Source organism: Crocodylus siamensis, chromosome 4 (genome assembly GCF_052110815.1).
Source record: "Crocodylus siamensis isolate JL-2025a chromosome 4, ASM5211081v1, whole genome shotgun sequence".
Classification (NCBI taxonomy): Eukaryota; Metazoa; Chordata; order Crocodylia; family Crocodylidae; genus Crocodylus; species Crocodylus siamensis.
In genome coordinates, this window is record NC_143398.1 from 183426083 (window position 1) to 183453615 (window position 27533).

At 39.9% G+C, this 27533-nt stretch overlaps 2 protein-coding genes across 2 annotated transcripts in view; both read right to left on the bottom strand.

The window, feature by feature from the left end:
* The window catches only part of LOC149867303 (aldehyde oxidase-like), a 77919-nt gene extending 76598 nt beyond the window's left edge, over window positions 1–1321 (bottom strand). Inside the window, exons 1-2 of the mRNA XM_090041702.1 lie at window positions 1262–1321; window positions 440–509 (exon numbers count right to left, since the gene is read on the bottom strand). Of these exons, the coding sequence (XP_089897828.1) occupies window positions 440–509; window positions 1262–1321 (130 nt within the window). The remainder of the gene's footprint in view (window positions 1–439; window positions 510–1261) is intronic.
* A 4117-nt stretch (window positions 1322–5438) lies between these two features.
* SGO2 (shugoshin 2) lies at window positions 5439–27145 on the bottom strand. Its single transcript, XM_090041703.1, is given in 10 exon segments — window positions 5439–5554; window positions 15513–15683; window positions 15795–15823; window positions 16906–18965; window positions 20809–21047; window positions 22075–22157; window positions 23750–23899; window positions 24286–24363; window positions 24636–24811; window positions 26243–27145. Coding segments are annotated over 10 exon segments (3255 nt in total). The 5' UTR covers window positions 26406–27145; the 3' UTR covers window positions 5439–5448.
* Between the last annotated feature and the right edge of the window lie 388 nt (window positions 27146–27533).

A 27533-nucleotide genomic window follows, 5' to 3' on the forward strand; every position in this document is an offset into this window, starting at 1 on the left:
CCTGCTGGTCCCCCTTGGCAAGTTTATAGACAGCCACCAGATCCCCCTCAGCCTTCTCTTGTGGAGGTTGAACAGGTTCAGGTCCCGTAGCCTCTCCTTGTAGGGCCTGCCCTGCTGCCCCCTGATCATGCAAGTGGCCCTCTGGACCCTCTCCATGTTGACCATATCCCTCCTGAAGTGGGAGGGATTATAAAATTTAAATCTTTACTCATGCCTTATCCAATGCTATTGTAAAACTACAATTTCATAATGAGAAAACATTTGAATTCAGTAAGTCTTACTATCTCTCAGCACAATTTCCCATTTAAAGCAAAAAGCATCTTGAAAAAGGTGAAATGTGGGTCTAGCTCTAACACCAAGTGTTTAGGTTTTAAAATATACATATAATGCTATATTCATTTTTATATAAAATAAATTTACATAAAAACAGATTAAACACTAAAAAGGATATGTTTTTTTCTCAGATAAAACAACAGTGTAGTTTCTGGGTCAGCATTCTTCTCTATTATCTACAGTGGAGAGTAAAATAAGATGGAAAATATCAATATTGATTACATGAAATAAAGTATTTAGCATCTAATGAATTAGGCTGTCACCTGCAAAACCTTAGGCCTCTTTGAACAAGTTTGTCTCTAAGGTATCATCCTGCCCTGCCTTCTGTTGGACTTCAGTCTAACACAGATAATTATCTCTATCTCCTTGCTACATAAGGTTACAAACAGCGTATCTGGTGCCATTATATACATTTAGAAATACATACCTTCCCTCAAGGAAAAGAAACAAAGCTTTTATTCTTTATTCCTCAAAGTTTGAATCTGTTTACTGATTTTCATTTAGGGGTCCTATTTCCTAAAATATAGAGCTGTTTCACAACTCATTCCTTTAGGGTTTTGCTAAAAGAACCTTTTAACATACTCTATGCATCTCTAGCGTCGATGCCAATAAAAGCTCAGCTGAGAATGTCCTGCATCTTTTCCCCATTGAGTCTAAAATGGGCTTAATAATTTTCACTATCTCTAAAGTGAACTTCCGCACAGGATTGTTGCATAAAGGTAGAATATAACAAATGTAGCCTCTTACATAGATTATTTTGCAGAATAATATTGTTTACAAGGTAGAGATCCAGATGGACATGACTTAAGCTTGTAATCAGCAAAATATTAAACACCCATGATGACAAGGTTAGTCTCAATGAAGGAGATGACCTCATCCTGGAGCATTTTTATTCTATTTAACATAAAAAAAGGTATCAGTGACTTACCTTCCTTCCATTCACAAAGAAAATGAGCTCACTTAACTCTGTGAGTGAGGGAAGAGACATTACATAAAAGAAAGTCTCTTTCGTTTTAATATAATCAAAGGCACAGAAGTTATTATGGAGCTTTGGAAACGATATTCTTACTCTGTCTTCAAATATAAACTGGTAAGAAAAACAATCAGGGACAAATACATAAAGAAGAAAGGGGCTGGGCTAGGTAGAAGCCAGTAAAAAACTCCCCCGAAAAAACAAGGCAATGAGAGATTATAATCAATTCATGCAGTCATGCTTTGCATATTATTCTTAGGAAGTGAAATGGAAAAACAAAGAAAAAAGTCAAAATTGGTAACTGCCTTTCCCTTAAATATTCTGAATCAGAAAGGTTTTAGTTAGATTCCAACACTGAACAATGATAAATGAATTTTACAGCAAGCATATTTTAATAGATAAAATGTAATGTGTATTTTTAAAAACACCAATGCACATATCTGTCCTCAAAATGAAAATTTTAAACTTTTAGGACACTAAGCCTTTATAATATAATCACAAAGGATTTCATAGGATGATTTGGATAGGGATGATCCTGCCTCAGGCAGGCGGTTGGTCTAGATGATGTCTCAAGGTTTCTTCCAGCTCTATTTCACTATGATTCTTTATAATTAAATCTGGAAATTGTTTTCATTTTTAATCCAGGCTTAATAGCTGTTTTCCTCAATTATTTTATTGAAAAATGTAAAATAATTATAAATAGGCATTCTTTCAAAAGTCATAGGCATGAGTCAAACAGCAGATCACCTATGAAGAGAAGGAATGAGTCAAAACTTTCAAGAAATGTATATGTAGGCTAAAAATCAGGGAGATCCTCTTTTAGTTTTGTATTATAAAAACATGAAAAGTGAAAGATATGACAGAAAATAAAGCATGGTTTGCTACTCACATGCCTTGGGGCAGTGGCATAAGAGAAAAACCAAACCCTACCCTTTCCCCCTAAAAAAAATACAAAACCCACAAAGAAAAAGCAAAAAAACTGAGATGCTATTTGTCTTTAGTTTTCACATTTTTGTCTTATAATGCTCCAGAAATGACTGTATTGATACAACAGAAGTGTTATAAAATGTTAATAGTTTTTAAGAGTATATGATATATTCTTCTTTTAATATGTGCATGGGAAGATAAGTGTGGCATGGCCAGATCTAACACACCTGGATGTGCCAGATTGCACCTACAGACTGACTCGGCGCACCTACCTCGTGCTGGAACTGGTCTAGGGACTGGTCCCTCACACAGGATCCAGCCCGTGGACCAGTCCCACACCAATTATCTGGCCTGCAGGACCAGAGAGTTTGAGCACCACTGGATTATACAAACATTTGTCTAGGGTTGTTTAGGTGAGGGTGATACTACCTTATGCAAGGGGTTGAACTAAGATAACCTCCTGAGGTCGCTTAAAGACCTACTTTTGTATAATTCTAACTACCTTCAGCCTCCAAAATTAGGCTGACCTTCTAGATTCCTCAGTAGATTAAATAGCTCCTTTTCTTAAGCTCCACATTTTTATGGACACACTGGCTTTATTTCTTCAAGAATACATGATCATTAAAGAAAACAGTGACAGACCTTGCAAGCATTCTAAAAACCAATCGCTCTTTCCATTCCTAGTACTGGATATCTACAGATCTAGATAAAAGAACGCCTGTATGAATTGTCCTGCCTCAGTTCCCTCACAAAGTTTGAATGTGCTCTGGACTTAGGTTGGAATCCTCTAAGAAGTTCTAGATCCCTTCTGTTGCACAGGGCTTTGCTTCTAAATACTGAAATGTCTTGCTCTATGTAGCTAGATCTTCCCCGGCTGATCCTACAATTAAACAGTCTGTCTTCTTCGAAAACATGGCCTGCATTTCCTTTCTTGTATTGAAACTGTGCGTCTCTGTGAGACCTTGTGAGTTCCCTCCAAGTTTCTGAGGCTCTTTTATGAATAAAAGCATTAACACTTTCTTGTTAATTGATTTTCTTGTTCTGCTTCTGGGGAACATCCAATTCTCCAAGCCTCCTTCCTTGGTCTGGATTCCCCAGCCTGTGCAATCTCATCGTCCTAAAGTGCTACCACTTGAATGGGAGTCAGCAAAGTTTAACAACCAGCCATTGCCCCTGATCTTGGAGATATATTATACATATGGCTTCCTCCAGGAGGCATTCAAAGATATAGAAATTTCATAACTTCAACAATGATTAGTTGTAAATAATCTTTCAGTATGATTACATATACTTTAGGTGAATGAGCGGAGATTTGAAAGAGGTGAAGCTCCCCTCATTCAAGGTTAAAGCCAAAGACCACATCCAGATGTGCAGGGATGTGAGCTTGCAGTGGAACAAATAGCAATGGTCCAAATATGTGCTACTACTTCGTGCCACAACAGATGCCCCTCAACGTGCACTTTGGTGAGGGACAAATTGTCCCACTTCAGGCAAACTGCCCTTCCCCCACTCCTCCTAGCTCCTGGTGTACTGGAGCAGCCAGGGCACAAGTGAAATAGTAGAGATGCTCTGCCTGATAGCAAAGCGTTTCCCTTGAGGACTGAGCCTTTGTTTTTCCTTGTGGTTTTTTTTTTTTTTACTATTGGGAAATCCTGGTAACAAACTTTGCCCCTGAGATGCAAATTTGCAGCATGGGACACATTTTGACATTCCAGGTGTGCAGTCTGTGGTGCCGCAAAGAGGTTTGCAGTGCCACAAGCTATGTGTGCCTGCATGTCTTGATGCGGCCAAAGGAGCCAATCCTACAAAGTCCTGTGCATCTCAACTTCTGATGTAGCTCTCTGCAGTTGTGGCTGCTTTATGTCCTGTAGGATGTGTTCATGTTTAGAGTAATCATATTTATATTCACAATGAAAGAATAATTTCTATTAAAGTATCAAACCTGCCAATTTTGAGAACAGCTAAACATTCTGCATATTCCTTCCAATTTTGCCAAAGTTTTCATTTTTTTAAAAATACGAAAAAGTCAGTATCTTCCAATATAACAATTTTTTTAACAAACCATTTTAATTTTTCAATTCAAATAACTTTTAATTATTAAGTTTGAATAGGGGTGTTGGTTGTAGCCATGTTGTTCCAAAGACATAGCCAGATAAGGTTCTTTGAGTAAATGTGGTATCTTTTATGAGACCAACTAAACAGTTGGAAAAACTGTTCTCTGCAAGCTTTTGGGCATAAACACCCTTCTTCAGGAATATCGGCATATCAAGAGCTTGCCGGAAGAAGTGTTTGTGTCTGAAAGCTTGTAATGAACAATATTTCCAAGTATTTAGTTGGTCTAATAAAACAGGGTTTGTCAATTGTGGGTACACGTGGGCAGGTGGGGATGGGAAGGTGCTAAGGGGTATGCATGGGCAGGCAGGGATGGAGCGCTGCTCCATCCCACACTACCACACAGGCAGACCCCCCCCGCCCCCATGTGACCAGATGCAGGGGGCACGAAGCCCACATGTGGCAGCTACCACCGCTCTCCATATGGCCACGCACTACCTCTCCCCACCCTGTGTCCAGCCGCTGGGGGTACACTGCTTGGGGGGGTACATTGATCCAAAAAGGTTGAAAACCCCTGTAATAAAAGATATCACATTTACCCAAAGAAACTTGTCTGGTAAAAGTTTGAATAGCACTTGAAATAAAAAAAACCCCAAACACTGTTTTAGCCTATGATTTAGGAATTAGCTATTATCTTATAAAAATATAACTGTGTTATCTTAATCAGATTCAAATTTATCACAATTTGTGATGCCTGTGTTATTTCCAACTGCAATGGAGGACAAATAAATCCACTTAGTGTACAAATACAACAATGTAACAGTCTCTCCCAAGAGAGACTGATCTATTTTTATTCTCATGAAAGTTTACAATTTATTTAAAGTTAAAAATACTATACATTCCTAAAGCAGATTAAAGAAAATGATCAAAAATTCATAACATACATAGTACTAAAAGTCTGCTGGGCTTAGTCAGTAAGGTATTCTGCTTAGGTAAGCAGTATAAGCCCAAAACTATGTCCACAGAAAATTGTGTTTTGGATGGCTATTGTTTCACTTGACTAGCCTTAGTCAAAAAAAGAACAGTATGAAAAACTTTTGCACTTTGAAAAAAAATGACACTGTACAAAACATTTTAAAAGTATGTTCTCTTCTTGCTTGCTTTCAGCTTAGTCTTGATTTACTTTTGAAACTCCTTTTATTTTTAACTCTGAAGACAGGGGAATTCAGAAACTCCGAATCTGTAAACTGATCTCCACGCCTCGATTTGCTGCAGAACAGAAAGTATTAAACATCAATGGCATTTATATAACAGCTGTCTAAAATCAATGGCCTCCAACCTTCACTGGTCCATGGGCAACAATACTAAATAAATAATGTGCTGCTGGCAACAGCATACCATACTCTTTCTCTCCACCCCTGGCTAATGGATAAATGTACACTTGGAACAAATCCAAAAAGGGAATGTAGCACTTGTTATGCTTTATCTGAAATGGAAGTTCATCTCTTTCTAGTGTCCTGTGCTCCTAACTTAAGAAACATTAACAAAGTGCTGCTGCTTTGCTTCACACTTTTTATACTTTTCTCCTTCCAAGTCTTATGGGAACAGGAAACAACCCCCTTAAATTAAAAAATTTGCTGCTGTAATTCTTACAGTTTTCAGATTTAAAATACCCTTTTAAAACATAATTAATTCTCAAATAATTTGTAAATTTGACTACTCATTAAAGAGGTTTTTTGTATTTTCTTCTTAACAATCTTGGAAATTGTGACTCTTGTCCTTGTGAGTTTGGCAAGTACATTTTTTTAAGCATAGCCAGACAACTAATTAATTCTCCAAATGATATGTGTAATTATATATATATATATATAAAGGGCTTTGTCTGTCTGTATATCTGTCTGTCCATAATGCTTTTGGCCAACTGAGCATGTGCTGCCAAGAGGGCAGGTGGCGATTGGCTGTGTGGGCCCAGGCTGCGCAGGCCCAAGTTTGAACCACTGCCAGGGAAGTTTGTGGCAGCGGGGAACACGCCCTGGCTGCCCAAACAGTGGGGCTTCCCCACACCTTCCTGCCTGAGGGCGAAGGGGGGATTGTGGTGGCAGTGCCCCCCCCACTGCCCATCCCCAACAACCCCCAAAACAGCCAGCAGGGAGGGGGAGGCAGCAGGCAGGGAGGGAGAGGAGGGAGGGGAGTGGGGTGGGGGGAGGTGAAGGAGGGGTCACAGTGACAGCTGTTTTTGGGGTCAGGTGGTGGGAAGGGATGGAGGGAGAGGAGCAGGAAAGAGGCCTGCCAACAGCTGGCAAGGAGGGGGAGGCAGTGGGAAGGGAGGGAGTTTGTGCAGGCTCAGATGGGCATGGGGCAGGGGGAGGTCACAGTGGTGGCTGTTGTCAGGGCCAGGCAGCAGGGAAGGAAGGGAGGGAATCAGGGAGGGGGGGGAGAGGGGTGTCATGGGGTGGTGCCCCCCCGTGCCCACCCCTGACAACAGCCAGCAGGGAGGGGGAGGCGGTGGGGAAGAAGGTAGGGTAATGGGGAGGGGAGGTGGGGAAAGCCCCACTGAGAGATGGAGGCAGGCAGGAGGAGAGATCCCCTACACCAGAGGGAGTCTTTACATAGCTGGCCCTGAAGAGTGAGTATGGGGCAAGCGGTGGGGGCATATAAACACTCCCTGAAATCCATTATTCTTGACAGGCTATTAGTGCACGTGTGTGTGTGTATTACAGTTAGCTTATTTTTTGTATCAGTAGCCAAGTGTTGCAAGGGCACTAGATTCTATTTAGTACAAAACAATCACATAATTTACATATTGATGCTATCAGGGCATAATTCAATTAGAAGAACTGGATTTGGATACAAAACTTGTTGCAAATATATATCAAAAAAGCTTATGCCATAATAAGCATTAAAGCAATAAAGGAAACTTTACAAGATTGAAAGGAAACATAAGTTAGAAGAAACCAAAATGTTCTAAAATGTGAAGCATTTTCAACCACAAAATTCACTGTCAATCATGGAGACTTCAGAATGCTTACAAAAAGGATTTTTCAAGGGACATTCTTAATTTTTTGTGGCTGTACAATAAGATTTCTTTTTATCAAATGAGCAGACAAATGAGAAGCTACTTCGTGAGAGTTGCTCATGATAGTTGTTATTACAACACCTCACTACTAAGTGGTGAGAAGAAGATAAACATAGGTTTAATCTTGAGCAAATGGCTGTTCCAGGGATGAAAGCAAATACAGGCATACCTCGTTTTATTGCGCTTCGCTTTATTGCGCTTCGCAGATATTGCGTTTTTTACAAATTGAAGGTTTGTGGCAACCCTGCGTCGAGCAAGTCTATCAGTGCCATTTTTCCATCAGCGCCATTTTTCCAACAGCATTTGCTCACTTCGTGTCTCCGTGTCACATATTGGTAATTCTCGCAATATTTCAAACTTTTTCATTATTATTGTATTTGTTATGGTGATCTGTGATCTTTGATGTTACTAGTGTAATTGTGTAATTGTTTTGGGGCGCCACGAACCGCGCCCATATAAGACGGCGAACTTAATCAATAAATTTTGTGTGTGTTCTGACTGCTCCACCGACCGGCCGTTCCCCTGTCTCTCTCCCTCTCCTCGGGCCTCCCTATTCCCTGAGACACAACAATATTGAAATTAGGCCAATTAATAACCCTACAATGGCCTGTAAGTGTTCAAGTGAAAGGAAGAGTCGCACGTCTCTCACTTTAAATCAAAAGCTAGAAATGATTAAGCTTAGTGAGGAAGGCATGTCGAAAGCTGAGATAGGCCGAAAGCGAGGCCTCTTGCGCCAAACAGTTAGCCAAGTTGTGAATGCAAAGGAAAAGTTCTTGAAGGAAATTAAAAGTGCTACTCCAGTGAACACACGAATGATAAGAAAGCGAAACAGCCTTATTGCTGATATGGAGAAAGTTTTAGTGGTCTGGATAGAAGATCAAACCGCCACAACATTCCCTTAAGTCAAAGCCTAATCCAGAGCAAGGCCCTAACTCTCTTCAATTCTATGAAGGCTGAGAGAGGTGAGGAAGCTGCAGAAGAAAAGTTTGAAGCTAGCAGAGGTTGGTTCATGAGGTTTAAGGAAAGAAGCCGTCTCCATAGCATAAAAGTGCAAGGTGAAGCAGCAAGTGCTGATGTAGAAGCTGCAGCAAGTTATCCAGAAGATCTAGCTAAGATAATCAATGAAGGTGGCTACACTAAACAACAGATTTTCAAGAAGAGTCTGTTAGAAATATTATTAAAAATGCATTAACAATAGCAGATTTAGGAAAAAAAAAAAAACACAGCTGCTACCCCTCCTTGTCTCCTTAATGGGAGAGGGAAGGGGGGGGTTGGAAATTGATGGGAAAAACCACCAAAAGCCCTTTGTACTAAGGTATCACTCCCTCTCTGTCCTGCAAATTTACTATCTCTTTGTTACACTAAATCACACTTTCTTTCATGACCCCACATTCCTAGGCTAAGATAAGAGCAAATGCCATTTTTGCCTTCAGGTTGAACCTTGAGTAACCTTGGGTCCCATCTACGCACGCGTGATAGCCTAATGCATATTAAGCCTACCCGCCCCGCATACTTAAGTAGTTAATTATAATGCACATGGGACGTATGAAGCGACATGTTTACATATATGTTTGTATGAACCGGAAATGAGTTGTAAAAATTCCTCCTTCTACACACGTGGTCAGGAGAGGGGGGATAAAAGCCTGCTAATGATTGTGCTCGGGGGCAGAGGGATTTGATCTTTTGTCTTCTCCCTCTGACCCTATTTGCAAATATATATCTTTTGTGTTGCTAATAAAGTGTGTCTGTAGCTGAAAGTTTTTTTCCACCTCCCGAGAAACGAACCACGATTTTTTAATTCAACAAGTCAATCGATGCGGCAAACTTCATTGTTGTCTTATTTTAAGAATTGCCACAGCCACCCCAACCTTCAGCAACCACCACCCTGATCAGTCAGCACCCATCAACATTGAGGCAAGACCCTCCACCAGCAAAAAGATTATGACTCGCTGAAGGCTCAGATGATGGCTAGCATTTTTTAGCAATAAAGTATTTTTTAATTAAGGTATGTACATTTTTTTTTTAGACATGATGCTATTGCACACTTAATAGACTACAGTATAGTGTAAACATAACTTTTATATGCACTGGGAAACCAAAAAATTCATGTGACTCGCTTTATTGCGATATTCACTTTATTTCAGTGGTCTGGAACCGAACCCGCAATATCTCCGAGGTATGCCTGTAGATGGCAAATGCACCGGCGTAACTTACACTAAGGTAGTTCTACCTGTTTTTTCCAGGAGTAATTCAATAAATAAATACACTATTGTAGAGGTTTACATCATCAGCGTGTTTCTTCTTTGCTCTGGTGTAAAGGCAGGTTTTGCGAGTATAAGAGTGTTGCCTATCTGCACCCTTTTTTTGGATCTGTCAGTATTATAGACCAGTAGCTGGCAACCTCTCTAGGTTGTGGGATGAAATGACCCAGTTCAGATGAGAGGCAGGGAGCCAGGTGGGCACTAGGATCTAGACACTACTACCATTTCTAAAGAATGCTCCCACCGCAGCTGCTTCTCCCTGTAGTGGCACAGACAAAGTGACCATCTGCAAAACCCACCCCCGCCTCTCCCCTCTGCCTAGCAAATACTGCTGAAGCCCCAGGTTTGTGACCAAACTGAAAGGCTCCAGTTAGGTTGCTGACCTCTGCTACACACCACTCTTTGAACTACACTAAATGAGAGTATTCTTTTAAAGTCAGGACTTTTCTAAAGGTAAGTATCTTACCAAAATTATTTTCCAATATAAGATCATATTTATACCAACTTGCATCTTATACAAGAAGATATAACATATTTTTAAGACCATATTGTAGCTTTTTTACTTTCAGACAGAATATCCCTTCTTTTTATGATCTGACATTACATTTTCCCACAAAATTAAAGAATTCCATCAAATATACTAAATACAGCACAGTTTCAAAGTTTTATACATCTTTCAAAAAACAATATGAAAAGAACATAACATGAAACGTTGAACTATAGTAGAAATTGTGAACTGCATTACAAGTTTCACAGTTTTAGATAATTATTTTCCTTTGAGACTCTGGATCCTGTCACACGGACAGGAAGCATAATATATGAAAAAATGCAAGTTTCTCTTACAAAAAAGCAAAATTGTTTGCAATACCCAGTATCATAAGAATACTAATAATTTCATAACAATGCTTACATTATTACTGAGGTTTTCTTCATGAGTTTGTATGATATACAACCACGCCCTCCTCCCCAACGCCCCCCCCCCCAAAAACCCTGGAAATATTGACATGTATTGTAAGCAACAAAATACAGTAATGTCAGTACCTGATATTTCAGCTTCTGCCAGGCAAAAACCAAAAGTAACTGTGCACATGATATGTGGGGAGCTCCCCAACTGCTGCTACTCAGTTGTTTACTATGAAAAGAACTTTTATTCCTCATTCTGCCTTTCAAAAATAAGACACATCTCTTAGTTTAAGGGATGTTGTGTGTGAAATAATATGGTAGTTAATTCATTTGGTAGTTATATGGTATGGTAGTTAATTAATTTAGATTGATAATTTTGGGAGTTCTTTTTATATATGTGTGTATATATCTGAATGAATGTGTGAAGCATATTAAGAGAAAGCTAAGGAAATAAATGATTTGCAGTAAGTTATGAAAATGGTGAGACCTATGACCATTCTTTTCTCTTATGACAATGAACTCCATATTCTAGGTCAGTGGTTCTCAAACTTTTTAGGTTCAAGGCTTCCAAAAAAAAGGTGAATTTCTTTTGGGGGGCGAGGGTGACAAATGAGAAAATACAGTAACGGGAGGTTATTAGCAGATGTAGTATTAAACAATTAGCAAGCTGGGTAAATATGAAGGGGCTTGTTCTGGAATTTTTGAAAGCAAAAAATTTGCAATTTTGAATGGTAGGAATGGTTAAATGGCACAGTAGTCCAACATACTACATAGAGAAGTAGGGATTGAAGGGACCTCCAGCGGTTATCTAGTCCAACTCGCTGCCTGAGGCAAGATCATCCCTACCTAAACCATTATATACAACTCCAGTAACCTCTTAGCAAAACTGCATACAACCCTGACACAAGACATAATACCCTAATCTGCCACAGGTAAAACAGGGGGACCATAGCAGCCAATGTCCTGCTGCTATAAAGGCTGTTAATATGCTAAGCGATCCCAGGAAGAAGGCCATACCCCCCACTACAGAGAAAAGCAAAAAAAACCCAGAATCCTACCAATCTGAGCAGGGGTTAAAATTCCTTCCTGACCCCAAATATGGCAATCAGTCTTACCTTGAGTGAAGGGACAAGAACCTTAAGCCAGGAACACCTGGGCTTAAGTGCCAGCAGAAACACTGGCACACCCCAGTCACAAGCCCCAGGCTTGGCTGCAATCAACACTCAATGCCTCTGAGGAAGGCTTAAAAAAGCCCTGACATCTGCAGCATCAGGGGGTGGGGGGGATTGGGACAGGCCATATTAGCCCCATGCATCAACCAGCAAAGCCCAGAAGCCTGGGAAATACCCATAAAAAAATATGCCTAGAAAATCCCCAGTCAGTGGCTGCCCAACCTCTTCTTGATCACCTTCACTGAGGGAGATTCCACAGCTTCCCTGGCAGTCTTTTTCACTGTCTCACCATTTTAACGGTGAAGTTTTTCCTGATACCCAATCTAAACTTACTTTGCTGAAACTTCAAGCCATAGGTCTGTGCCCTACTCTCTGCAGCAAGACAGAAAAGGTATTTTCCCTCTTCTTTATGGCAGTCCTTGAAGTCCTATGGAAGTTTATAGCGTATCACATTCCTTGGAGTCTCAGAAGAGCAGAAGAAGGGTGATTGCGCCTGAAAGCTTGCTAAGAACTTTTTTTCAACTACTCAGTTGGTCTAATAAAAGATATCATATCTGTTCAAAGAACCTTGCCTGGCAGTACTTGAAGTATTTGAAGACTGCTATCATGTCACTTCCTAAGCAACTTTTCTGCAAGCTGAACATGTCTACCACCTTCAACCGCTCCTCATACGTAGGGACCTACCTAAATCGTGGGAGAAGTTCACAGCATAGTGGGACCTTTAATCTTGCTCTTTTCACTGCATCCCCCTCCACTCCTCCTGCCACTGACTGGCTGAGAGGCAAAAACTGTGGCATTAATTGCCTCTTGGCTACTTAGCAGTAGCAGTTGGGGGTACTGGGTAGAGAAAAGAGCAAGATTAAAGGTGCTGCTGCACCCTGAGCTTGTGTTGCAAATTAGGTAGGTCCCTATTCATATGACTCGCCCTCCAAGCCCTTTATCATTTTTGTTTCCTGATTCTGTACCCTCTCTAAGTTCCCTACATTCTTTTAAAAATGTGGAGCCCAACACTGCACACAATACCCTATATGATGCCTAACCAGTAGGGCTGTGCTAGGCTTCAGCCAGAGCTTGAGATCTGGAGAAGCTTTGGGGTCCAAAGCAGCACATCCAGACCAAAGCGCTGGCCTCATTAGGCTTCCCGAAGTGGTTCAGAGCTTCCAAAGAGCTTCGGAGCTGCGTTGGAGATCCAGCCATAGGGTATAATGGGGAAACAATAAAATATCTATAACTTTGTTGCTTTTGTCCAATTTGGATGAAATTTTCAGAGTTGGTAGACTCTGCAGAGAGGACGAAGCCTGCCAAGTTTCAAGAAGATCGATGCAGGGGTTGGGGGAATAGCACCCCAAATTCTTGAAAGCAAAAAGCATGTCACATCTAGGTGTTCCAACATAGCAGGGTGAAAACTGCAGGGTGGTAGCTCTTACTGAGGCCACAAAGTCTGCCAAGTTTCAAGAAGATCAGTGCAGGGGGTTGAGGGCAACTGTACCCCTGTGATGGCCAGAACCAGAGGGGTTACTATCGTGCGCAATAAATATATGCTCTTGGAAACATTCAGGCAATTGTCTAAGCAGTTAAGAGTAGCTAATACAAAGCTTGTAAGTTTGCAACCTGCAAGTGAAATTTGTCTGTCACAATTTAACCAAAGTGTTGAATCTAACTGTTTGCACTGATCATGAGACTGACTAGGCCCCCAAAATAAGCCAAACTACAAGATTAGCTGATTTAACAGGTTTTTTAAAGGTCAAGCCATAGCAAGATCTGACCACCTAATATAATTAGCACATTCCAAGGAATCCAAGAAATAAAAAAACAGGGGTTGGTGTTGGGCAGGTAATGCTAATTTCAAACCTCAAAGTAATGTGGTGTAATTTGTTTATTGGGTGAACCTGAGTTTGGGCTGTAACCTTTCATGATAATTTCTAACACCTTTTGATCCCATAGGGTAATAGCTATAGGGCAAGATTGTGAGTGGCTCTAAAGCCAACAGATTAGCATAAAATAAGGTATAAAGGAATGTGCATGTCAAGTGACCAGTTAGAAGGATGGGCAGAAGGACCATAGCTGTACCAAGCCTGGACCCTGGACTCCCGGTGTGAGTGAGGACCAGATCCTGACCAAGGGACCTTCCCAGTGACCCCTTGGACAGCATTGATTGGGGACGCCTGACTTTGCTGGAACAACTTGGCACGCAACTGGCGTAGAGGGACTGCCGATAAGTTGCCAACCCCATGTAGGAACTCTTTGTTATTCTATCTGTTGTTATCATTCACTATTAGCCCTTTATTATTGTACTGTTTGTCGCATTAACCTTTCTGTTAACTGTTGTATGCTAAGCTATAAGTAAATTTGCCTTTACTTCACTCCCAGCTCACCTCCTTGATCCCGAACTCAGCAGCCTAACAGCTGATACACTCACAGTGCCTAGCCGGCTTGTGACATACCCCAAATTCTTGAATGCAAAACTCATGTCATGTCTGTGTTACAACACAGGACGGTCAAAACTGCAGGGGTGGTAGCTCTTGCTGAGGCCACAAAGCCTGCCAAGTTTCTAGGAGATCCATGCAGGGGCTGAAGCGGCCATCCACTCCTCGAAGTGGCCATCCGAAGCGGCCGGATTGGATCTCTGCTGACTCACACAGGCCTACTAACCAGTGCCAAGCTGAGAGGCACTATCACCTCCTGTGTCTTCCACCTAATGTTTCTATCGATGCATCCCAAAACCACATTCACCTTTTGTGCAGCTATGTCACACTATAGAGTCATACTGTGTCTGTGATCTACCAAGAATCCCATATCCTTCTCCATAGTATTGTCTTTCAATCAGATGTCACAGAAATATATGCTTTTGGATACTTTAGGTACAATAATGATACAATTCTAATATTATAAAAGCCTTAGCCTGTCTGTCTGTCTGTAATGCTTTATTTGCACTCTGACTGGTTGTCTCAGCAGCCAATAAGAGTGCTCCAACTGACAGAGACACAGTGGAGTGCCATGACACCGGGGACTGAAGGGCCGGGGGTGGGGGGGGTGGGGGGGAAGAAGCCACCAGTGCTGACCTCGCCCCACCGTGCCTCTGCTCGTTGGAGGCAGAGGGAGACAGTGGGGACTGGAGCGCTGCCATGATGGAGAGGATGGAGTGGGGAGGTGGGGGTGTGAGGCCAGTGGTACTGGCCTCACTCCCCCCAGCCCTGCTCCTTGGAGATGGCAGCGGCATGGGGTGCTGGCAGCGTAACATTGACTTCACCTCCCCAAATGGCAGAGTGCTGCTATGACACTGAGGGGCTGGAGCAGGCACCCCCTCCCCCCCCAACAATAGCCAGGAGGGAGCGGGAGGCAGTGGGGAGAGAGGAGGAAGGGAGGGAAGAGAGCAGGAAGGGGAGGGGGAGTTTACTGGTGGTAGTGCACGGCTACATGCCACCGCCTTCAGCTGCCTCCACCGGTGGCTGCCACTGCTGGCCACCAGACCCAGCTGCCACCACCTGCATGCAAACTCCCCTCCTCCCCATTCTGGGAGGCAGGAGGTGGGAGGGGGGGGCATGGGCCCATACCCGAAGCAGCAGGGGGTGGGGGAGAATTGGACCCGAAACAATGAGAGGGAGAAAAGTGAATGAGCCCGGGCCCAAAGTGGCAGGTGGGGAAGGGAGGGAAGCTGGACCCTGACCCAAGGCTGGGGGTGGAGGGGCAATGCAGGCCCCGGCCCCCCCCCCCCCCCCAATCATGCTTGATGGGCAATTTGCTAGTACTTTAGATAAGATACTTTAGATACAGATGCAATATGCAACTTGCTGGGAAAAAATAATTCTACTAACCTGTTTAATCTGGGTTCTTTGTAGCAAATGTTGTTTTTTCTTGGTCTAGCTGGTGTTTTTGAGTTTTCTTCAAATTTTTTCTGGGTTTCAGGCAAGGAATTATGGGGATATAATTTCATATTTGTCAGATCTTGCAGAGCTTGACTCTCTGTGAATACAGTTGTTTGCATCCTTCATTTCAAATAATTTCTGAATTACCAAATTAATTTTTTAAAATGTTTTAAAAACTAATATTTGTTAATTGGCACAAATACTACTTTGGAATCACACGATCTGATTTACCAAGTATCATTCAGCGTAAGACACAATGACTAGACAAGGAAAGTGTTTTTCATCAGTTCTATAATTTAACTACTTTGGAATGAATTAAGGACTGCTTTGACTCTTGGTACAACCTACCAACTGCTATAATTTAAATCTGGCTAGCTATGAGCACAAGGAATTTTTGTGGCAGTCTGATATTGCCAGCATTTAACTATGAAACCCATCATGGGTTTCCCAGGGATTCAGAGGATGGACAAAGCACCACAATGTGGAGTATATCCCTGTGCCAGAAGACTACTTGTAAACTGCATATAAACATTTATATAGGCATAAAGGAGTTATAGTATTAAGTCTATTTTATTTCTAAGGCTATTGGATAAAGGAGTAACATTAAAAGGAACTGATACTGCATACCCCTGATTTGTGAAGGGTAACTTGTCTTGCTTCAGTATGATTAACCATATTTGTTTAAATTTAAACCCAATTGAAAAGTTTGAACTTTCTTCTGTAAAATACAGAAAAATGTCCTGGTGTCTTTATAGCTGCATGCCTATAAAGTGTCTTAATAGCTGCATGTTAGACAAATTCTGAACAGGATTTTCTTGGCAAAGGCCTCAGAATTAATATTGTAGTTGTATTAGTATTGTATTGTAGTTCTTATAGGAAAGTAATTGGTAGGAATTGAGAGAGTTAATGGAAAAGACTCTTGGCTCTATCTTCCATTTGCAAGAATTAGGATCTAATAGGTCTTCAAATGATTATTTTACTCTTACATAATTGCCAAAGAAATTGCTTAACCTTCCATTTTAACTCTTTAAGTGAAAATCTCCCAATACAGTTCTATTACACTCTTTACAGGAATAGTACAAGCACCAACTATGGTTGGTTCACAGAGACTATAAACCACTTAAAGCAGCCTGAATACACATGAACCTGGGATACATTATAAACTAATAGGAACATTATCTACCACAAAAAAGAAAAAACAGTATCAGCGATTTCCAATCTTTTTTTACCACCCCTACTTCATCCACTTTTGATAGTGATTGACAATTCATGACTAAAATCAAGATAAATAACATGACTAATAGTGCGGGGGATCTATATTAGCAATATTCAAAGAAATTACCTTTTCTCTATATAACATATTACAGTCTAACCTTTCATTAGATTTTTCATGGCTCAAATACTTACCATTGCATAGTATTAAGTTCTTTTGACAAGATCCTTCAAAAGTAATTTCAACTTTCCTCCCTTTTTTATTAGTGCATAATGGTGTCTCATTAGTTTTTTCTAAGATTTCAGAGTTCTTTAGCAGAGGGAAGTTTACAGAAATTTTATGGTGGTCAGCAGCTGGGAGCTTTTTGTGTGAAAGACTCCCTTGATAAGAGCTGCATGAAGTAACTGACATATCCTCAGAACAGGCCACAGGTGAGAATTTTAAAAGTTCTGATTCTTTAGGCATAAAATGCAGTAGTTCTGGTTTAACAATCAACTTGTTCATGAAGGACTCCACTTCTGTTTCGGACTTTTGGTCATCCAAAACATTCTGTTCCATCTGGTCAATGTGCTTCCTGTCATATCCTTCTAGCCTAATCTCAGGATCCTTAGAAATAATTTTGACTTTGTTCTTAATCTGATTATCTGGGAAAATTAAAACAGAAGGCTTTTTAATGCTGCAATCAACCACATTCTTTAAGGAGGATTTAGCTGATTGTTTGTTCTTAGGTTTACTGGTCTGAATATCGAAAACTCCCTGAACTTGCTGTGTTTTGGTAATTCTATTTGCAAGAACTTCACTGCGTGACAGGGTTTCATTTTTTAACCATTGCTTTACAGAAAATGTACATGGTGCAATATCTTTTGATTTATTAATATTATTTTTCTGGCTATTTTTTGTCAAGAGATGCTTTGAGCTTCCTGGTGAAATATTAACCTTTTGGCCTATCTTCTGAATAGGTACAGTATAACTAGGACTGTCCCTGCAGCTATTATCTTTGTGATATTCACTCTTTCTGTTACTCTTCTGGTCTTGTTTTGTCTTACAATCAGATTGGCATGCCTTTGCATTGGAACTTTTTGAACAGCTGTCTGGCTGCTGTCCAGTTTTTTCTCCATAGTAGTTTGTTTTGCTCATTTCAGAAGGGATTTGAAAGTTTTTTCTGTTTATTTTTGGTCTATTATGCTTCCCATTTGTAACTGCTAAGTTCTGCTCTAGAGACAAGGTATCGGACATGTCATTTTCTTTACTTTGTAAACTTTTAGTACTATAATCTTTTGATAGCACCTTGCTAGAGGATAAGATAAAGTCAGGGTTTTGGAGCTTGTCAGCCATGTTTTCCAAGCAACCTTCTTTATTTTTTTCTTGTTTTGGTTCATCAGGACATGCTAAATTAACCACATAGGTCTGTCTGACATTTTTATGATTGTTTTGAGAGTTCTGTCCAAAATCATGTTTATTGATTCTCAGTAATTTCCATTTCTTCAAAGCATTCCCTTGAGCCACAGGTTTTATCTGCATTTGAAACATGTCAGCTTCTGGTTCAGCAATATTTGAATTTTTAGCAACTTCAGTATTTTTGTACCCTTCCTCATTTGGAAAACCAGAAATGAGTCTAGTATTGCTGTTCATTTTCTTTTTATCCTTTTTTCCTGTATTTGAATATCTCACCTTTCTTAAATTTGCTGAAATTTTATCATTTTTTACATTACTATTCCTATTATTTTTGGCTTTTGATGCAACTGTGAGGATCTCGCGCAAATCACTAGCTGTCAATTCCATATCAGCATCATAAACAGTTTCCTCAGGCTTTCTCTCACTAACCAAGTGCATCTTATTTGATTCTGTCTTACCAAATTCATTGATAGACTGAACTGGTAAAGGAGGAAGTTGAGGCGACAAACTTAGTTCTGGCCAAGCACTTGTAGTGGTAATCACTTTGCCATTATCAGTTAAATTATATGACTCATTATTTAGACTCCCCTCTTTATTACATTCCTTTATAGTAGATTTAATATCTGATCTACAAAATAGTGCATGTTTCTTCCACTCAGTCATATTTTCATTTAATGGTAATGGACTATCATAGTGTGGTTTCATAAACTCTTCAAATGGGCCCACCGATGGTACATTACTGACATCAGAGATGAAAACACAGCTACAATTGAGTTCTGTCCATGGCTGATTTTCTGCAACCAAAAAAGCACATTTAAATTACTTTAAAAAAAAGAGGAACAATATCATTTGACTTTCATGAAATACAGAAACGCCTATTTTAGAAATATTGCATTTTTTTCTTCAGAATATGCTATATACAGTATATACCATATACAAACACATACAGAAATAGAAGCTATCAACTGCCTTCCATGTTGTTGATCATGAGATGCTGTTGACTAAGGCAGGTTGACATTTCCCATCAACACTTTCATTGGAAAATACTTGTGAAACCTGACATATTTTAGTAGAACATCACAAATTTGACAAATTTTCATCAAATTGCAAGCAAGTTTTCTGGTGGGTTGTTGGAAAGCACAGGTTTCCAGAGTCTGGGGCAGCCAGCCAAGAAGGCTGTCCTGGAGCCAGAAATCTTATTCTAAATGCTGCAGCCTCAGTACAGCCTACCATAAGGGAATCAGGTGTTTACCCAGTCTAATAAGAGAAAAAAGTAATCCACAGGTAATACCTTCCTTTATATCTCCATCTCTCAGTCATTCAGCTCAGGGTCTGCTGCTTTGGGACAGTCCAGTGATGCAGAACACCAGGGACTACCTCCAGTCTCTTTACTGTTGAACTGAGAGCCTAGAAACTTTAGAAACCCTGGCTAGTACTGATTTTCAGTTCTTATCTCCACTTCTGTAAATCTGGAAAATTAGCCACAGCTCTTATGGCTCCCACATTTCCTGCAATGGCCCATAAGCATGGAAACCCTACAGGACCCTAAGTGTTTCCAAATCCCTGGCACAGAGCTGGAAGTTTGGGGAAGAAAATTTCAATCATAAAACAAGCTACTAAAGTTATGCCCAACTGATCTCTCTCTCAGGGCTCTCAAGTCAGAGGTTGCACAGTTTCCTATCATTACCCAGCTTACTCAATAGCTCTGAAGGCAGCATTAGCTCTTATAATAAAAGCAAAGAAAGCTGATGTTCCTAAATTGCTAGGAGATCTTTATCCAACATTATCCAATAGGAGTATGTGGTCAGACAAGCAGATCAAAAATTAGCTGGCAGTCTGGATCTGTTCATGAAAAAAATGAGTTGAATGCCAAAGAGGGAGTTATAAAATGCCACCCAGATCTCAGGAAGTACAGGAAGAAATATTTAAAAAGACAGAAAAACATAGCAACAGGGAACTGCAGATCTGTCAATGAAGACTACTTATATTTGAGTCCTGGAACTCAGTTGTTACAGCAATACAAATTACTGGTGTAAACAGACAGGTACTAGCTGCACCAGATGCCAAGCATGGTCTTTCTTAATTGAGACTCTCTCCAGTGTGGCATGATCACAGGCACAGTCAGCGCTGCAGGTTGCAGTCACCTTATCATAGGTAGCAGCCTGGCATTGTCTGAGTGAGCCTCTCATCTCTAGGAGATGTTTACCCATGTCCAAAGTATCCCAAATCTGTTTATTTAATGAAGCTTGGTTTATTTGTTAATGCTTTGGAGTTGCTAGCTTCACAGAGCTGACAGAATGTAAGCAATCTGCAAGAAGGGGGTAGATGTGGTTGAAATAGAATATACTACATTTTCTTGAGTTATAGTAAGTTAATGTTCATTTTATTCCATTTAGGTTATTATTCTTACAAGAACTGATCTTTAAATAATTTTAGCACAGGTAGTTTTGGGTGAACATCCTCTTTAAATTAAGTACAAATAAATATTAAGGTTTATGAATTTGAAAGCAGCCTGAAATGGCATGAACTGTAATTCTCACTTAGATGTACTATGTCAGATGGCAATTAAATCACTTTTATAGGCCAAGTTATAGTAATGTCTAAAAATAAAATCTATTAAACAATAAATTAGCATACCTTTGACACACACACTTGCATCTAAAACCATTTGCATTTTGTCTATTTCATTCGGTTTTGAATTACTTTTCTCAGAACTCAATAACAGTTCAGAACTGATCTTATCTGAGGAGACTTTGTTGGATGCAACAGCAGTGTTTCTACAAAGATCATCTGCTATTTCACATACAGAAGGGCTGTTTTTCTGTTTTGCATTATGTGCTGCAACTAAAGGAATCTTCACAGATATTTCTCCAGATCTGAAAATCACAAATTGTACTATGAAGTAGAAATGTTATTGTTTTATATAGTGTGTATGTGTGTGTGTATTGGGGGGAACAGGGCATGTGCGTGTGTGGAGGGGGCTGTCCACATGCTAGGTCCTAGGAACTGGCTGGAGGTCGGGGAGCAGGGTAGGAGGCAGCAGAGCTCACCTAGGCAGTGTAGTACAGGTGCAATCCACCCCCCACCCGGCCCACAGATGCCCTCCCAGCACTCCACATGGGGCCAAGCCCTGCCCACTCCCACCAATGGCACTGCCAGTGCTCACAGCTTCCTGGTGGGGCTACTCCCACTGCTGCTGCAATCATTCAGATGCTGCTCAGCTCTCACTGGCCCCTGCACCTTCTGTGCCATTTTGGGCAACAGGTAGCACAGAGAAGTGGCAACACCATGTGCCCAGGCAAGCAGGGGGGAAGCTGCAGCTGGGTAGCTCCTGCTCCAGCTCCTGGCTGCCTTTCACCCACTCAGCTGCCTACAGGTGGTTGTTCATTGCACTGGGAAATTGTGCATGTTGGCCACTGCTTCCAGCCCCAAGCAGCCAGCCTGGGAGAGCAGAAAACCCAGACATTTGCTCTTGTTTTAAAAAGCCACCCAAACGCAGCACAGGCGTCCAAAAAAGAGGACATGTCCAGGAAAACCCGGACATATGGTAACCCTAAAGACAGGGCAGGTGGCAGAAACCGCAGAGGGCAAACAGAGGGGGGAGCAGGAGGCTACTGTGGGTTTGACTCTGGCCCCAACCCAGGCTCAGGGTCAGAATCAGAGCTGCAGTACTGCTCCCTCCCCTCATCCCTATGCTACCTGAGGGAAAACCTTGTTTTAGATTCAAGTAAATATGGTACATATTTTGCTAATCGTTTTTATGTCTCGTATAATTCTTTATCAAACTAAACAAAGTTTTCCTGATTTTTTTAAATGATTCTTTACAGAATAATATGCTGTAGTTAGATCTATAAAAGCTTCTGAATTCCGTGTCCCTAAGCTCTCCTATTTGTTAGATATTACCTAACTGAATGATGTGAAATCTTTGATGGATTACCAACATGGCTGTTTTTACCATCTGGTTGTAGAAGTGGACTCTGAGGATGCTAAGAAAAAAGAAGAACACGGAATTAGTTGTCTTAGAAGCTGCCCAAGGGTCTGCAGTACTGGAAATACTCTCTAGAAAAATTAAATCATTAGCAAAAAACAGACTAGCCAGTTAGAAGTGCAGGAGATACTACTGTTCATCATCATTACATATGCAGAGTGAACGAGCACACACATATAAATCTGCACAGCCTAAAGAATATTTCATCAAAGGAATACAACAATTTAAGAATACAACAATGAGGTATAATTTATTTTGTGTCCAACCTAAATATTTTTTATATTTATACTTATTTTCATCCTAAAGTAGTTTATAAGCTATACATATACAGAAATTACTTCAGGCACTACTGAAGTGCAGAAACTATATAGGAATGCAGAAGAATGCTGAACAATAGTTTCAAACAGAAAATTTTCAAAAAATTGTATTGAAATTAAACATGTAGGAAAGCAGAACTTAAGGAACTATTCGGAATACTCCTATAACACTGGGTCTAACACTCACATTTGTTTGCAGCTAGAGCAATGGTACTCACAGAGATGTGGGGCGGAAATTTTTCCAGTGCTTTATTTTTCCACAGGAAATTTTCCATTTCTAAAAATTCATTTTTTCATAAAATTAATTAGTAACAATGAATGGATACCAATACAGTATTAGGCAAGCTTGGCAGTTTCAAAGTTGTAATTAATGGTTTTCATGTGATTATCCCTAGGAAGTATGTGAGGGAGTACATATATGTTTTACTGATTTGTAAACAGGAAGGTAAATATACTCACATAATAAGCCAAACCAAAAATCAAGTTATGAATTCACCTAATCAACTGTGCAGGTCAAATCAAAACAAAATGAATGCACCACTAACCTTTTTTCTAGTTCTCAAAATCCCTTGCTTCTGGAGAATCATTCAGAAGCAGAATTAGTGAAAAGATGCAGCGTGATGATAAGTTGCCCTTGCCCATAGGCTCATTGGTAAAAAAAACAATCCCTTAGCAAAAGAGAATGTGGTTCAAGTAGTTCTGAATCAGATTGGCCTCAAACTGATTCTGAAATGGAACTAATAAGTTGTTCAAGTGATTCTACAGAAAGTGACAATGAAACTGGAGGTGGCACCATGATCTCAGGGGAAGAGAGTTAAAGTCTGTTGCAATAGATGGATGAGTGGACAACCACAGCATATCATGCACAGTTCTTTGGGTGTGTTAAAGTTAGTGTATCAGCAGTTTTTAGTTCCTTTTTTTCCTTCAGTTTAAACAAACAATGCAAGGGAAGTACATGGTTTTGTGTATTGTCTTTATGTTTTTACAAATATTCCAATAAAAATAATTTCTTCCTGCATAAAGCTTTGCATTTGTTTAAATATAACACTTAAACCACAGTAAGTGTGCTGTATTCAATTTTTTTCCAAATCAAATATTTCAGTTCAAATACTTGTGGCTATTGGGACATAAAATTAAGATGGGGGTACTTTTTTAGTTTTGTTTACTAAATATAAGTCAAATAAACATGCTGAATGATCATGCTCTATTAAGGGCATTAAACATTTTTCTGACTCATAATCTTCTGGAAAACCCACATCTCTGGGTACTCAACCTTTCTGGTGCACACAACTATTCCACGTGCCAGGTTCAACCCCAGAGCTGCAATTAAAATTGGCACTGCCCCACACGGGCCAGATGACCTGGCTTCACAGGCCATATTTTGAGCACTACTGAGCAAGAAGTTTTATTTGAAAGATGTGAACTCCCCCAGCACAGTCCATGCCAGGTTAGAACAATACTGGCTCACTGGTGAAGGCTGCCACCTATTGATTAATCAGCAGCACCTTTGTACAACTTGCATTAAGACAATTTGCTAAGTTTAGAACCAGGGTCTCAGAAGACAAGGGACAAAATCTTGGGTTCTTTGAAGTCAGGAAAAAAAAAACTTTCACTAACTTTACTAATGCCAGGATTTCACAAAAAAATCTAAATACTTAGGACACATTTTTCAAAAGTGCCTAAATAATTTACCCTCATAAGTCTCTCAGGTTCTATTGAAAATGTATCCGTGCTTACGCTATAATACTGACTAAAAAACTAAGCAGTAATCCCTTCTATCTACAATATGCTTAAAAAACAGAAACTTACCTCAGAAAGACTGCTTATTTTGATTGCAGTTAAGAGATTATTATTCAAAAATGCTTCTATATCTATGAGTGTTTTGTTCTGCATATATAAAAAGTCACAAATGAAGTTTTAAAGACACTGTCTTTAAATGACTGAAGATTTATTTATGAAAAACAAAAAACAAAAGTAAAGGCACCCTGTAATACATTTTCATGATCAAGTCAGAAAAAAAGTAAACATAAAAATTACTAATAAATACAAGTGAAAAGGAGGATTATAATGCTAAGACAGGCGTAAGAAAGTTGTTAGTGGGACACAGAACAGAAGGTCAAGATGATCCAATGAAGTAATCATATTACTTGACAGCATACCAAACAGTTTAGTTTTTGACGAAGCAAAATGTTATGAAATTGCAGCTCCTCTACTTCTTTCTGAAGAAAGAGCTTCTCATTCTTCAGCCTCCGAGAATTTTCCTTCTCTGCACTCAGAGCCAGAGCCAATGCTTTATTATTATATTTTAAAGATATTTTAAAAAAAGAAGAGTTGTCTGTAGAAGGAGACAAAATAATACAAATATTCTACTTTTTACCTATCCCTCAACACTTTCTAAACCAGACTGTCTCAATACGAATTACAGGCTGCACGCCTAACACTTTTCATATAGCTGCATAGCATTATTCATTACAAACTTCTTTCCAGTTCTCAGTTTTGAAAACTAGCCACTCAGGCTTAAGTTAAAGCTAAATGTGTGATTTTGGAGTCAGTTTGGAATTTTTTGAGCAAAAAACAGTGCGGCTGTTTCTCATAGCAATGGAAATTAGCATAAAGGTAGTTTTGACAATGATGTAGGTGTTTGGGGGCTTTTTATATTAAGAGCTCTAGTATCCTAAGCATTTTGGGTAGGAATTTAAAATTTGGCAGTCAGAAGAATTCTCTAGTCCAGACATGCTTCCCACTGTCCTGAAAGTCTGTCCACTCACAATGGTCACTGTTTCCCCAACTGCTACAGCATTCTTAGGTGCTTGATTTTAATGTGTCAAAGACAGTGCATATATTCCAAGTCATCTCTGAGCTTTCTGCATTGCATTTATATTACACTTAGAACATGACAAGACATGGGGAAAAAAAAGATCACACTCTCAAAATATTCTTTGCCTTAACATAAGGGACACTGGGTTGGAGAAAGGATTTCTTTAGTTCCAGTTGTACTTCATTCCCTGTCTAATGTTCCTAGAATGGCCTTCACAAATATTCAGTAAGGCCTCACTTCTGCCTTAGAAGACAGGCAAGTATCTATTATTTCCTTTCATTTTTACACATGAGGAAACTGAGGATTAGAGAAGTTTCACAGGATCATTTTGGTAGGGTTAAAATACAAACCTGATTTCCAACATGGAAAAACTAAGTCTCACTTAATTATCTTTCTCTCAGAACTATGATAGCAAATGTATGCGTTTAGCTCTGAAGCCTGTAAAATGAAGCTACTAATGCCACAGAGTGCAGACACTGTTTGGTTACTGTAAGATGTTAAACACATCACCCCAACACTACCATCGGTACCCTTAATTTTCACTATCTGGTTCCATGAAGTATTTCTTACATTTATCACTAGCAGGATGTGGCCAAGTTGATAGTAAGGAGAACGTTTTCAAAAAGGTCCACCACTTTGGCTGCTTCAATATTTGAATGTCCAATGGAAGACTACGAGTGTCATAAGCGTTGAGCCACAAAATGTTTGGCCTATGTCACATACAAGAATACATTAAGTAATCTAGATATGGTCATTTAAAATCTTGTGTCTTACTTAACCCCCTATCCCATTCTAAAATTCTTGTTATTACATTAATTATCATTTTCTTTATTCAGGCATCAGTTTAGCAAATCACACTTATTAAGCACATACTATTTACTTTAATTGTACATAGAATATACAGATTATATGCTGTAATTTATTTCACTGTAAAGTAATAGCACTCACTTCTTATTTTACTTTTGATTTTGGATGCAAGAGAAGCATTCAGCTTTGCAGCTCTGAAAGTTCTCTCCTGCTTCATATGCCCTCCAAGAGCACCCAGTGTGCAACTGGAGGATGTTTCAGCAGATGCTTGTTTCTCCATTGTCAGAACAATCCCATTTGTCATCAAGAATACCCAAAAGATTGATTCATAATTTCATTCTATTAAAAAAAAGATTACATCACCAGTTAGGGCTACTTTAGAGTTCAGAAGATTAACTTCACTGTGTTAGATACCTTGTTCTCAGCTAAAAATGCCAAGTTAACCGAGATAGTCCTATCCATTTAAGGGTACCTACATGATACTGAGTTGTTGCCTTGTTTTCAACATGTGCATTGTCATACAAATATTTAATTAGTAAACAGAGAAACTGAAAAATCAGTGCTGAGGTATTTAAAAGTTCCCTCTAATCTTCTCAAGGTTGCCAGCAGATTGAGGGAAGTGATTTTTCCCTTCTATTTCGCACTGGTGACATCACGTCTGGAGTACAGTGTCCAGTTTTGGGCCCCCTGCTACAGAAAGAATGTGGACAAAATGGAGAGTCCAGCAGAGGACAACAAAAATGGTGAGGGGGCTGGAGCACATGACTTCTGAGGAGAGGATGAAGGAACTGGGTTTATTTAATCTGGAGAAGAGAAAACTAAGAGTGGATTTAACAGCAGCCTTCACCTACCTGAAAGGTGGTTCCAAAGAGGATGGGAGCTAGACCGTTCTCAGTGGTGGCAGATACAGATCAAGGACCAGTGGTCTCAAGTTGCAGCAAAGGAAATTTAGGTTAGATACTGAGAAAACCTCACAAGGAGGGCAGTAAAATACTGGAACAGGTTACTCAGAGAGACTGTGAACTACCCATCCTTGGAGGTTTTTAAGGCTTGGCTAGACAAAGCCTTGGCCGGAATGATCTAGTTGTGGTGGGTCCTGCTTTGAGCAGGTGGTTAGACTAGATGACTTCTTGAGGCCCACCCAACCCTAATTTTCTATGATTCTGCATAACCTAAACTTTACATTTAAAACTCAAATAAAATGGCCAATTTCACTTCAAATCCTTCACAATGTAACCAGTTATTGCTCGGTTAAACCAAACTCTTAGAAGTCAGCATTCAGCTAAATAGCATTTGAATTGTCTTACTACCTACTCTGTCTGTGCATGCAAAAGTAAGTCAGTATCCCAAAATATGAAATGTGCTTAGAATCACAGGATTTTAAAACACGTTGTTCTTTATATTTATTACTTTCTGACTCTGAAGAGGAGCT